Raw genomic sequence first — 14,802 nt, 5'->3', positions numbered from 1 at the left:
CCTTCTGCCTGCAGCTCCCACTGCTTGCGCTCTCTCTCTGACAAATAAATAAATAAAATCTTTAAAAATAAAAGATTTATTTTAACTTGCATTAAAAGTTACCTTGATTAATTTTTAAATCTTTGAGATAATTCATATAATTTTTATGTTCAGAAAATTTATTAATCACATAAATAAAAATATCTAATCAACAAGTTGTTTTTTGGGGGGTGGAAGGGCAGAGGGAGAGAGAGAATCTTAAGCAGGCTCCATGCCCAGTGAGAAGCCTGACACAAGGCTCAATCTCACGCCCCAAAATCATGACCTGAGCTGAAATCCAGTCACACACTTAACTGACTGAGACACCCAGGCACCCCTCTAAACAATGTTTTATAATAAAATAAGCAATAATTTATACTTTCTAATTTTCAGTATTTTATATTTCATACAAATTTACTAAAAGAATTCAAAGTAGATTCTAACTAACCTTATGTTTTTCACGTTTTCTCCTTTTGGATTTTTTCTTCTCTCTTTCTTTCTTGTGTTTTTTCCTTGATTTTCTATAGGCTTTTTCATTTTTCTGTTTTTCATCCTCTTTTGCTTCCTGTTCTTGTGTTTCTTCGAGTCCTGCATCATCTATTTCACCATCTTCTAATTCGCCATCTTCTCTGTAGAAAACAATGACATTTTTATTTTCAAATGTTATTCAAAAATGAGTCTTATAAAAACATTTCCAAAAGAAAAAAAAGCACATGCCAAGAATTTAGGTTATATTCATTTAGATCAGGGATGGCAAACTTCTCCTGTAAAGGGCCAGGTAGTATATTTACAGGCCACATACGGTTTCTGTTGCAAATTCTTCTCCCTTTTTGGGGAACAATCCTTCAAAAATGTAAGAACCAGTCTTAGCAGCAAAAATTTGCCAACCTCTGATTTGGATTAAGATCACTGACGCTCACCAAATGAATGAATGTATGCATGAATGCAGTGTTATTCCATGGTATTACAGCAGTTACCTTCTACTAAATCACCTTTTAAAAAAAAGTTAAACTAAAACATTTTAGTAAGTAAACATTCTTACTACAGGATGGAATTTTTAACTTAGTGTCACGTAAACAATGATAATTGGCTTTAAAATAAAAGTAATCTGTATTAATTCTCACCATCAAAGTAAACTTCAATAAGAAAACAGATTTCAATAGGCAGATAAAGAGCAAAACCTGAGCTACAGAAGAATCATAAATTAAACTTGAATCTGCAAAAAATATTCATAGTAAAATCATAAATTGAATTCCACTTTCCAAATACTAATATGTTTGCTATAATGGAGACCAAACTAGAAACAAACTTTTATATTGTTTATGACCTTTTTATACTTATAGAAGCCAAAATATTCATTAATAGTATTTTAAAGGCAAATTAAACAATGATCTATCTACATAAGAAGATAAGTATATAAAATAAGTTTGGCATTTAACCATGTTTCCATACAGTTTGAAAAAATGCAAGCTGCTATAAATAGTACGGAAAGACAAATGTCTGTATGACTGGAAGCAAATGAGAAGCAACCAAACTATGGTGTGTGCATTATAAAGATACTTTAAAGTTACTAGGGATATGTGATTTCTAAAATGCAAAACTGATCATGTCACTCTCCTGCTCAAAATCTTCAATGATGATGTGATGTCTCAAATTTGCTTCAGAACTATCCACTGGGGGAGGAAGGAAGTGGTATCAACAAGACTGGTCATGAGTTGGTAATTGCTCAAACTATGGGATGTGCAGGTGTTTGAAGTCTTCCATAATAAAAGGACAGTACCAGTGATTCCTTTCTGACCTGAGGATGACATCAGAACTCTGTGATATTACCAAAAGGCCCTTTAAAATTGAGTCCCTGCTTCCCAGCTACTTTCAATTTCTCACGTCTCCAGGCTTTAAACATTGCCTTAAAAACTCTCATTGTCGGGGTGCCTGGGTGGCTCAGACAGTTAAGCGTCTGCCTTCGGCTCGGGTCATGGTGGTCCTGGGATCGAGCCCTGCACCTGCTTCTCCTTCTCCCTCTGCCTGCTGCTTCCCCTGCTTGTGCACTCTCTGTCAAAAATAAAATCTTTAAAAAAAAAAACTCTCATTGTCCGCTCCTCTCAACACACACCCTCCACTTCCTTCACCTGGCTAATTCCATTTTGTTCTATTGGACCCAGGTCAGATGTCATTTCCTCTGAGATGCTTCCACTGACTACCCAGGTTTAGGTGAGATGCTTCACCCTAAGTACTCTCCTAATAATTCTCCTTTCTTTATCACTACACTCCATGCATTATGTTCAAATAACTTGAACATATTGGTTGGGGAAAGTAGGATGTGATTGCGTCTTTCATAGCTGTATCTCTAACCCCTAGGATGGTTCCCTAATGTTCACTGAATGAATGAATGTATAATATCTGTAACTCTTGCATTACAGAACAGGCACAATACCACCCAAAATTGGCAGTGAAGTCAATGTTATTTTCCCCCAATTTCTATTATAAAATCAAAGAGGTATATATCCATTTAGGCAGACTTAAAAATTTCTTGTGAGGCAGGGTTGGCATTCTGGCTGTTTTAACAGAAACGTTCTGAACTTTTATAACACTACAAAACCTGAAGTTCCAAGAAAAATGAGTGCATATATTCACCAAAAGATAAGCACAAGAATGTTCTTTGCAACTTTAGTCACAATAGTAAAAAACTGTTAACCCAAATCACCATCAACAGGTGAATAGATAAATTGTGCTTTATTTATATAATGAAATACTATAAAGCAAAAAAAATTAGCCACTGCTACACACAATATGGATGAATCTTATAGACACAATTATGAGTAAAAGAAGCTAGACACAAGAGAGTATCATTTGATTCCATTTATATGTATTTTAAGAAGAGGCAAAACTAACCTATTGTGACAGAAGTCAAAATAGTGATTACCTCTTGGAGGGTTGTAACTGACAAAAAAAGGAGTACTAAGGAATCTTCTGGGGTGTTGAAATATTTTGTATATTGATCTGTGTGGTGATCATTATATATACATACTTATGTGTAAAAAATTCATCAAGTTGTACATTTACGAATTGTGTACTTTACTGCCTATACTTACACCATAACAAAATTTAAACAGCACCAAAAAAACCTACAGACATTCACCTTTTCTCTTACCACCCTTCTCTTCCAACTTGAGCTCCTTAAAGCATAAATCTTTTTATATCTTAAAATCACTAATTCATACTTAACATTTTGACTGGAGCTATTTAACCTAAGTATTCAAGCTAAAAATGCTGCCTATGAATTTATGTCCTACTTTACATAAATTCTTTAACTATGAAATATGGGGTGTTTATATTTGTCATTAGACAAAAAGAAATGAAAGGTATTTTACTTTTCTTTCTTCTCCCTTAGACTATTTACCATTTTAGCATTCACACAACAAATTTAAACTTGTGAATTTAAATCTGTGTATGGTTACAAGAAATAGGATAGAAAAAGGAAATAAAGAACATTGATCCCCATTTCCATGAACTGTTTACAAATGCTTTACAAAAATCAGCTTTGGGCACAAATGGAAAGCATGTATGGCATGATGGAAGAAGAGACTTCCAGGGAGGACAGCTGGCTTCTAATGCCAGTTCTGTCACCAAAACAAAATAAAGCTATCTTGATTGAGCACCTACTAATGTATCAGATACTAATCTAGCTCTGTGAAAAATAAAAAACAGAAAAAATAATATAATTAAGAGTGCTTAGCATTCTCTAGATTTTGAATTAGCTCAACACCATTATGAAAGCTGTTTTTTACTAAACCCAAAACACTTTTTTAAATTTAATAAATCAGAAAGAGAGGCTCTCAGTTCAATTCTATATGGATGACTTTTCATTAATGTAAAATAATAGTGATTATATCCTTTTGAGGAAGAGGCATATTCATGTTTATGGACATGTAAACAACTGTTCAGTTGTTATTTTTAAAAGAATTTATCTCTGAGGCAAATCCATAGAGACAGAAAGTAGATTAGGGATTGCCAGGTAGATCAGAGGGAGGAATGAGGATTGACTGTCAATGGTCATGGGGTTTTTCTTTTTGGAGTGATGAAAATGTTCTAAAAAAAAAAAAAGTTCTAAAATTAGAGAGTGGTAATGATTGCACAACCCTGAATATCCTAAAAACCAATGAGTTGTATACTTTAAAAAAGTGAATTTTATTTCAATAAAGCTGTTATTTTAAAAAATAATTAAGTTTTAAAAGATTTTATCTCTAGGTTTAAATATCTACATTGCAGACAACTGGAGAAAATCATAACACACAGTGGTATTAATTAAAAACTCTGAAATGGCTCAATGCCCTCACTGTTCATGATATGTTCTTATTCTGAGGTATATTTCACTAAATCCTTATAAATTGATCTGCTTCATAAAGGACTCTACTTCTCCCCATTCTGATACTGTTGCTATTAAAACAACTTAACCTGAACCATTCAGTCTTACCTCCACAGGTAGTTTCTGCTTTTTCTTTATGCTTGCCTAAAGGCTCCTGTTACAAGCTATAGATCAGAAACTGAGTTTTCTGGAAGAAACATAAAAGCCTCAATAAAAGACTATACAAGTACTCCTGATAGATGATATTACAAAGATATTACTCATAAATACAAACATCCTGGGAAAAGATGACATGATCACCAGAAAAAAAGACATTTCTCAGAAGGTACCAAGTGACTGTCAGGATGTCAAGAATGCCTTCACATTCCAGAAGCAGACAACTTTATAGAAATAGGCTGCTTATCCTAAGATCAACAACACAAATTTCTATACTTGAAACTATTGCTTGTAACACTTTTCTTTTCATGCTTTTGTTCTAATTCACCCTGTCATTTCTCCTTTACCATGGATAACGTAGAACTGCTCTGAACTGAGGCACTGGCAACCTTTGTCTCCACCGAGCTCACACAGGCAAGGCTCAACTGCAGGCTGACCTGAGCCCCGGAAGAATGGTCCTCCAGAATACAGAAATATAGGCAGTCTTGGGAGGTGCTGCTAACAAAGCTATTTTTAACCCACCTCCATATATTCTCCTCGTATGGCCACTGTTCCTCAGCCACAGGGTACCCTACCACTCATGTTGCCTGTGATTGTCTGGCCTCTTTGGTTTCAGTGTTACCCAGTGAGACAATGGACACAAGGAGCTAACACCATGGTGATCCTACATTTGCTGTCTATGTAAGTAATAAACAATTTTACTGGCGGAATTTGTCAGCATCCTTAATGGAAAACTTGCTTGGGTCTAGGCTTGCCCATGCCTACTCTGGTATTTTCCCTCAACCTATATAGCTTACGTATGATCTTCTTGATAAAGACCTGACATAACTCCCCACCTTATACCTCCCAAACTAGTTATTTCTTCTCAAGGAAAACACTGTCTGGTCATATCAGGGCCATGGCAGAGCTACCTGACATGAGTTTTTATGATTTTATGTTTATCCCCAAACTGGACCTTGAACATTTACATGCTAGATGGCTCATCTTACTTGTTTCAGCAAAAGTTTCTCTTTACAAATTACCAGTGGTAAAATCTGACAGATATCTGTAACTTTCAAAGTGTTTTTAATCTTCATTCTTTATCCAATACATTCTTACACCCTCTGGAATGTATTTGGTTTGCAGAAATTCAGCTTATCCCTTTTTGACTACCTACAGCTACAGCAAGTTTCACTCCTCAAGCCAACCTTAGAATTTGCGAAAGCCTCAACTCAAATACAAATTCCTTCAAGAATGAGACTTGGTACAAATTTATGGGCAAAATTATAAATTCTAATTAGCCTAACATCCTCCACAGTCTTATGGCAACCTTTCCAAATTTTGCTTAACTCTATGCAAGTTATCTGTATCCCAGAGATAACTAAGAATCTCTTTCTCACTTTTTTTTACAAGTAATTCTACTTCTGTTTTTACATACGTGACCCTTCTAATCTTTATTTCCGGAATCCACAACATGCTTATTCATATTTGCCTCATCAAAACCTAACTTGTATATACAGATAACAACTATATATAAAAATATAATAATTAGACAATATTAGATATTTCCTTCCCATGTCCTTCAGGAGACTATGCTTCTGTGGGAGTGTCTGAAGGGACACTGATCTCCCTGGAGAAAAAAACAGATACTCTCTTTATGCTAGAATCATTAGGACTCTATTTTCAACTATAGAGGTCACATAACTTGAAAATGTTATCCAAAATTTGTTATTAACATTGACTGAAAAGATAATACCGCAAAGCCCCAGAGTTACAACAAACTTAAAGTCATTGATCTAAGTGATTGTGGATAACAGCATAAGCCCTAGATTTCTTGCTGGCAAGCCAAGAAAAAAATATGATTTACTGCTAATACTTCCTGCTGCCCATGAAGTAATATCACAGGGAAAGTTGACCGATCTATATTCAAATAAAAGACTTGGCTATCAAAAGGGGACTCAGGGGGTGCCTGGGTGGGTCAGTCAGTTAAGCCTCTGCCTTTGGCTCAGGTTGTGATCCCAGGGTCCTTGCTTGTCTCTCTCCCTCTGCCCCTCCCTCCCGCTCATGCTCTCTCTCGCTCGCTTTCTCTCTCAAATAAATAAATAAAATCTTAAAAAAAAGTGGACTCAGAAGTAAGATTCCCTTACTTTGGTCATCACTCTAAAATGCCTTCTAGTCTCTTAGAATTTAGTCATGGCTATTCTTACTTGTCTCACAGTCTCCCAATGCCTGGTCTCCAGAGTCATATATGCTTCTGCACAGTTGTTATTTCATCAGATGGTACAAAAATTCATTTTGTAACAGAAGGAAAACAAAAGTACTCTGATATTCAGTCAGGCCTTTGATCACGATTCCTACAAAGATCATAACCCATACAGCAGTGAATATGTAGCATGCTGTTCTATAAGGGTAGGACTAAGGCCGTACTGTTAAAATAAAACTCTACCAAGTTCCCAGCATGTGCATATAAAAGTGCTGATCTAAAAAGAAAAAAACAAAAGTGCTGATCTTATATCTCTGAACCTAACAGACACTTTCATATCCCACCTCAGACCTCTTTATAAAGCAATCTCTATGCTTTTGTGACAGCAGAACAAAATCAAAAAGAAGAATTTCTCATTCCCAAATGACCCAATCAGAACATAAAACCTAGAATTCCTAATATATAATAAACCTTTTCTTTTCCTCTCTATCTTTTTCACTTTCAGCACGGAGAGACAGAGTGAACTCATTTCTTACCCAGCAAGCAGATTAACTTAGCTTCAAGAAAAAATCTTGGGTGAATTTTATTATTCCTTGAATGCTATTTATAGAGCCTTTATTGATCAATATATAAAATATGTTAAAATTCTAAAGATTAAGGTGAAGCTAAGACTAAGATTAATTTACACAGGAGTATGCCAGAGATCCCTGACTAATTTTTATATGGGAGCTGCAAATTTGGCTTCAGGAAACAAGGATTAGGTATAAGACAACAGTACTTCCAAGACAAAAACAGACCGGTTGCTCAAGAGAGGCATAGTTTTTTCTAGTAGTGAGATCAGAAAGAAATTTCTCCCCCGAGTCCTCATAAAGACATTATCTGATACAGTGGTCAGTACTTGTCACAATGAACACTACCTTCAATAGTGTCCATACAACCAATGCAATAGTTTATCACCTAAAGCATGCCTCAATTTGAACCAAGGGCTTGCTGCCAAAATCCAATTGTGAAAAAGCAATTTTATAAGGAAACAAAGTAATATTGTCCAAGTACGCAATTGTCTGATGTTCTGATTTTTTTTAAGATTCTATTTTTTTAAGTAATCTCTTCACCCAGCATGGGGCTCGAACTTACAACCCCAAGACCAAGAGTCACACCCTCAACCAACTGAGACAGCCAGCCAGGCACTCCTCTGATATTCTGATTTAATCTGGGGATGAAATCTACAACACCTAGAGCAGGGATTCTCAAAAACTGTATGTATATTAGAATTTTCTGTCCTCCCCAAAAAGAAAGGGGAGGCATTCATTCATTTAACATGTATTTATTCACCACCTTCTCAGTGGGCATACAATGATAAACAAGAAAGACATGGTTTCTTCTCTCAAGAAGTTTTTAATCTAGTGATGGGGGAGATAGACATGAATGAAAGAATCATATAAATACATATAAAGTAACAACCATACAAGTAAATGTGGAAGGTAAATAGAGCTATGAGAGCACCCAACAGGAGAAAGTCATTTATCAGAAGGCTCTCCTTGAGGAAGTCATGAATGAACTGAGGTGAGGAGTTCCAGCCTAAGAGATAAAAGGTTGCAGAGGGACCAGTGGCAGGCAGAGATAATAGGATAGCAAAACTTCTGTGTAGAAGACCTGAGACAGAAACTGAGACAATGCCAACGTCACTGGATTATAAAGACAAAGGGAAAGCTGGTTTAAAATTATGCTGGAGTGATGGGTGGTTCTAGATCATGCAGAGCTTTGACCATGTTTGGGGTTTATTCTAATATAAATGAGAAAGCACTGAAGTGTTTCCAGGAAAGGAGGCGATGTAATTAGATCTCCATTCTGAAAGATAACTTTGAGAGTAAAAAGCAGACCTAAAGGGGAAATAAAACAGACACAGGAAAGCAGTTAGGATACCACTGCAATAACCAAGCAAAAATCCAAAAGAAGAATGGAACATATTTGGTGAACCTGATAACTTGACACTCTTCACTCAAAGACACACACTTTATCACGGATGGGAATGTTTTTTCTACAACAGTGTTGAGGCAAAAAAAAAAAAAATTAGCTGAAAACTACTAATATCGAGAAATTAGTAGACTATTATCGTTCAGGCAATCCTCCATGAGTACTACAAACATTCCCATGATTTATACCTTTTAAATGTCACCTCCTTATTCCGAGGTCATTCTTTTGAATAGGGTCAACATTTTTCTTAAAAGTAGTAAGGATATGAATGAATAATGTGTTAATCTTCAAAACACAGGAGCACATAATTCCCATCATTTCAGCCTCAAAACGTTCAAAGCAGGCATTATAATGATCTGATGGAGGTACTGAACATATCAGTAACATAATAATGAAACATCTAAATTCAAGCAATGTAACTTCCTGGTGAACCTCCCAGTATAAATTTGGTGCAGAGTACACCATGAAGTTATTAAAAGACCTAAACAAAGAAAAGGAGTCCTTAGAAGATCTATGCTTTTATTTAAACACATTTTTCTGGGGCGCCTGGGTGGCTCAGTCATTAGGCGTCTGCCTTCGGCTCAGGTCGTGACCCCGGGATCCTGGGATCGAGCCCCGCATCGGGCTCCCTGCTCGGCGGGAGGCCTGCTTCTCCCTCTCCCACTCCGTTTGTGTTCCCTCTCTCGCTGTATCTCTCTCTGTCAAACAAATAAATAAAATCTTTAAAAAAAATAAAAAAATAAACACATTTTTCAGGAAATAAAAAGATTAGAAACAAATGAGCTATATGTTCAACTAAAGAACTCAGAAATGGGTAAACCCAGGAGAAGAATGAAAATAATATAAGTACAGAAATCAACAAAATACAGAAAACAAAAGAGAACGTAAATAAAACTAATGGCTATTCTTTTTTTTAAAGATTATTTATTTATTTGAGAGAGAGAGAGAGAGCACATGAGAGGGGGGAGGGTCAGAGGGAGAAGCAGACTCCCTGCTGAGCAGGGAGCTCCAGGAGGGACTCCATCCTGGGACTCCAGGATCATGACCAGAGCCGAAGGCAGTCACCCCTAATGGCTATTCTTTAAAGAAAGTACTAACATTCATCATTCACTAGAGTGCCAGTTTGTCTTAGTAGTCCTGCAATCAATCTCTCAAATCTAGATATTAACGCAAATAATTCAATTTTAGCTGTTCCTTTTCCAAAAAAGGGTAAGTTAACTTTGTTATTTTCCCCATGAAGGCCAAAATAGTGCCTGGAACAGAACCTATAAAAAGCTGGGGGCCCTCAGAGGATTATGGATATGTGACTTTGACAAATATTTTATAATTCTCAGGGGCGCCTGGGTGGCTCAGTCGTTAAGTGTCTACCTTCGGCTCAGGTCATGATCCCAGGGTCCTGGGATCGAGTCCCACATCGGGCTCCCTTGCTCTGCAGGAAGCCTGCTTCTCCCTCTCCCACTCCCCCTGCTTGTGTTCCCTCTCTCGCTTTCTATCTGTCCAATAAATAAATAAAATCTTTAAAAAAAACAAAAATAAAAAAATAAAATAAAATTCTCAGCAATTTTTAGTCCACACTTTTTATTATCTAATTCTTTCACTATTTAAGGTTATCTTCAATTCCAGTAAATGTGTTTATGATCAAGTAACAGTATTTCTGAAGTAAAATAACACCTTAAATCAAATTTATGGTAAAAAAAAAACAATATGATAGTTAACAATTACTGAATAATTACTATGCTGCAGACATGTTCAGTCAGTTCACTTCATTTTCATGTTAACTATGAAATATGTTATCCTCATTAAACAGGTAAAGCAAGGGGACAAAGAGCTTAACTGATTCTGCTAGTAGATGACAGAGCTAGAGCCCAAACTCGGTCTGATTTCCAGACCCATAATTCTTCACCATGTTGCTATAATAGCTACACACATTCGGTGTTAGGAGGAAACTACAAATAGCCAAACCACTTAATAGAAGCTAATGTAAAGAAGATTAAGAAGCTCACCAACTGGTGGGTAGGATATGAGGGTGTTACTGTAAACTTCTTTCAACATCTTTGCATATTTGAAACTTTTCATAATAAAATGTTGAGAAAAAGAAACTTCATCAACACACCTTTAAGTGGTATTTTAAGAGATGATACAGAGAAACTGTTAAGGTCTAAAAGTTGCATTTCTCACATGCAAAGGTAAATATGAGTTACTTCAATTCCACAGAAGTTATTTTATTTTTTAAAAGATTTTATTTGACAGAGAAAGAGAGACAGAGAAGGAGAGCACAAGCAGGCAGAGTGGCAGGCAGGAGAGGGAGAAGCAGGTTCCCCACTGAGCAGAGAGCCCGACGTGGGGCTCCATCCCAGACCCCAGGATCGTGACCAGAGCCAAAGGCAGATGCTTAACCGACTGAGCCACCCAGGTGCCCCCCACAGAAGTTATTTTAATGTTTGTAAGGAAATGGCAGCCACCAGGCTAGATTAGTTGGACTGAAATATGGCACTTGGAGTTATAAGGTGCTATAAGGTTTTCTTTTTACTAAACAGTATTTTTTTAGGGGCTCAAAGGAAATTAGTCAAAAATTTTTATTGTATAGATTTTTTAAAAAGTAAAAAGAATCAAATCACATAGAGCTGGAAAATGGGTTTCCCCATTCATTTCAGGGTCCCAGACAAGTTGATAAAGTAGTGGTGCAATTTAGTTGGAATGTAAATTGGTGCATCCACTGTGGAAAAGAGTATGTAGGGTCCTCAAAAAAACTGAATATAGAAATACAATCCAGTAATTCCACTACTGGGTATTTACTCAAAGAAAATGAAAACAGTAATTTGAAAAGATATATGTACCCCTATGTTTATTGCAGCATTATTTAAAATAGACAAGATATGGAAGCAACCTACGTGTCCATCACTAGATGAATAAAGAAGATGTATATACACTGATATATATATGTGTGTGTGTGTGTGATATGTGATATGTGTGTATACACACACACACACTGGAATATTACACATAATACATGTGAGACATATATATATACACAGTGGAATATTATGTGAGATACACACATACACATACACACACACACACACACACACAGTGGAATATTAATCAGCCCTAAAAAGAGAATAAGATCTTGCCACTTGTGATAACAGGGATGGGCATAGAGGGTATTATGCTAAGTGAAATAAGTCAGACAAAAACAAATACCATATGATTTCACTTACATGCAGAATCTAAAAAATAAAACAAGCGAGCAAACAAAAAAACAGAAACAGATTCATAAATACAGAGAAAAAACTGGTGAGTGCTAGAGTGGAGGGGCTTAAAGGAAAGGGCAAAATAAGTGAAGTGGATTAAAAGGTACAAACTTCCAGTTATAAAATAAATAAGTCATGGGAATGAAAAGTACAGCATAGAGCATATAGTCAATAATGTATAATAACATTCTATGGTGACAGATGGTGACTACACTTATTGTGATGAGCACTGAGTAATGTATAGAATTGTTGAATCACTATGTTGTACACTAATCTAACATTGTATGTCAACTGTACTTAAATAAAAAAATTTTAGAAATATATATTATCCCACTGCTTTCTGGCCTCCAGGATTTCTGATGACTGTTTAATTCTATTTAAAAATCACTTATGTGACTTGGGAAAAAAAAAGTGGTGCAGTTTAGGTTAACAGCTTTCGTAGGATGAAAGCCTCCACATCAAAGTCAGAAGAGGCAAAGAAAAGAGAGGAATGCTGGAAGTAATGAAAACTGCTATGTTATCACTAAGGTTTGCCGTTCAATAAAAACAAAAGGGAGCTAAGCACCAATATCCAGAAAAGAGAGTCAAATACTAATGAAGTAGTTGGCTGCCAGAACAGCAATTTTCACCTAAAGTTGAAGAGGACCCAAACCAAAATCAAACAAACACCTTATTTAATAAGGACCCAAGATTCTGGCAAAGTGAACTCACCTGAACCTGTAAATTAAAGCGAGAATGTTAAACAAGAACAATAACCAAACTTGTGGCATGTTAAAACAGATTACTTAAAGAGGCATCGTAGTAAAGTAGAAGAACAAAAGCTTTTAGAGCCAGAAAGATCTGGGTTCAGATTCTGCTTCCCATTCATATATTACCTATACTAACTTGAACCAATTATCTTGCCCCCTAATATTCAGTTGCCTTATCTACAGATAGGATCAATCAATCTACCATCACAAAGTTGTTTAAGGATTGAGATAAAGTTAGGTAATTACTTAGCACTGTTCATAATAGATAGCCCTCAACTGGTTTCCTTTTCTCTTGTGATTTACCTGAAATACATGCATTTTAATAGAATGGGTATGGAAGATGACAGATACTTTCATAGAAATTGGGAAAGGTTACAAATCCCAAAAGCATGGATTCCAGGGGGAAATTTCCTTTATTTTCCTTCAGAGAATAACAATGAAAAATTATTTCAAACAAGTAAAAGCAGAAAAGAAACTGTGGTAGACCAAATCTGGAGTCTGTTCCTGAGGCTGTTTCTCCTTTATCCTATCATTAAGCAATACTTAGCTTAATCAGTCTGTGTGAAAGCCTCCCATATTTCCAAAGTCTCCTGGACACAAGAAAAAACAAGATGGAGTATAATACCTAGGGTTCATAGTGATTATGGTGACAACAGATATTCATGATGATCCAAAGTAATTAAGAAAAAGATAAATCAGTAATTGTCTAGTTAGTAAGAGGGGAAAGTATGCCACATATTTTATTTACAAAGAGATCCTTTGAAAATATTTATAATAAAATTAGTTTCTGCTAATATCTATTGATGCTAAATTCCCTGCCCAGTGCCAGATAGAAGAGGCATTGCTGTATATTAATCTAGGGAAATGAAGAATTTTTAAATATATCCTTGAGCTTGTATGTTTGACATCATGAAAGAAAACCATATCACTCCTCAAACATCCTTTATGCCATAAGCAGAGACAGAATATTATGGGAATAAAACAACATTGTGTATTAGCTTGCCAAAGGTTTTTTTGAGACTACATTTTTAAAATAATTTTTTTATATTTCACTTACTATCTTGGTTATCTCACTAAGCTAAAACTCATTTACTTTCATTCCCTTTCAATTTATCCTCTTGACTTAGGCTCTCCAGTATAGGCTGGAGAAACTAGAAACTCAATAGAAACAAATCTCAGCAAATAAAGTAAACAGAATTTGAAAGCTAGAAAATAATCTTCTAGGTGTCATGACATCAGAACAAAAGTTGAAAAAGTTTTGTTGGATGAATGTATAGTGAACTGGGTAAAATTGCCTACGACCCAGTAATATTCAAAAAAATCCCACTTGGTCTGTTAACGTTCCTAATACGCCAAATTACTTGCTATCATATTACCTACGATATGAGGTACCAGGGCTCCAGGTTTCAGGGAGTGTTGTCAGAGTACATTTTTTTTTTTAAAGACATGCCAAGGGACGCCTGGGTGGCTCAGTCGTTAAGCGTCTGCCTTCGGCTCAGGTCATGATCCCAGGGTCCTGGGATCGAGCCCCGCATCGGGCTCCCTGCTCTGCGGGAAGCCTGTTTCTCCCTCTCCCACTCCCCCTGCTTGTGCTCTCTCTCTCGCTGTGTCTCTGTCAAATAAATAAAAAACCTTTAAAAATAAATAAATAAATAAATAAAAGACATGCCAAAATTAGGCTTTGGCCTCAGTATCCAGCTAAAGCATGTTTCTCCATTCTGCCTTGGCCTGCTTCAAGTCATTTCTGCATCCCTGAGTATGACATGACTGGAAATTACATGATCCTTACGTAAGTTACTATTATATCTAATCAGCATAATAGGTCATATGTATTAAAAAAGCCATGTCATCTGAATTTACTATTAGTATCTGAATATCCATTTTCAGGTATAACTTACAACAAGAATTTCCCTGTGCTTTATATATTGAAATTTTATCAATTAGATGAAGTACAAATGTACATTAATGTAAGAGAAAAATGTGCAAATAGTGATTATGAAAACCATTTTATGTACAAAAGAAACTAACAATCCTCAAATAGCCAAGTAAAAAACTGGAGTAATAATATTGAGAGTAATTTAGCTATTGATTTTAAGGAAGAATATT

General features: G+C 35.9%; 1 protein-coding gene across 7 annotated transcripts in view; it reads right to left on the bottom strand.

Moving 5' to 3' along the window:
* The window catches only part of ZC3H6 (zinc finger CCCH-type containing 6), a 68,532-nt gene that overhangs the window by 43,329 nt on the left and 10,401 nt on the right, over positions 1–14,802 (bottom strand). For 6 of the 7 annotated variants that reach the window (XM_078056303.1, XM_036103829.2, XM_078056304.1 and 3 more), the window contains one exon: positions 467–647. In XM_078056303.1, the coding sequence (XP_077912429.1) occupies positions 467–615 (149 nt within the window). In that variant the 5' untranslated portion in view covers positions 616–647. Of the gene's footprint in view, positions 1–466; positions 648–4,492; positions 6,025–14,802 lie in introns of those variants that run through there. The other variant, XM_078056305.1, reaches the window with a different exon arrangement.

The sequence above is a fragment of the Halichoerus grypus genome, chromosome 10 (genome assembly GCF_964656455.1).
Source record: "Halichoerus grypus chromosome 10, mHalGry1.hap1.1, whole genome shotgun sequence".
NCBI lineage: Eukaryota > Metazoa > Chordata > Mammalia > Carnivora > Phocidae > Halichoerus > Halichoerus grypus.
This window is presented reverse-complemented; position numbering and strand designations above follow the sequence as displayed.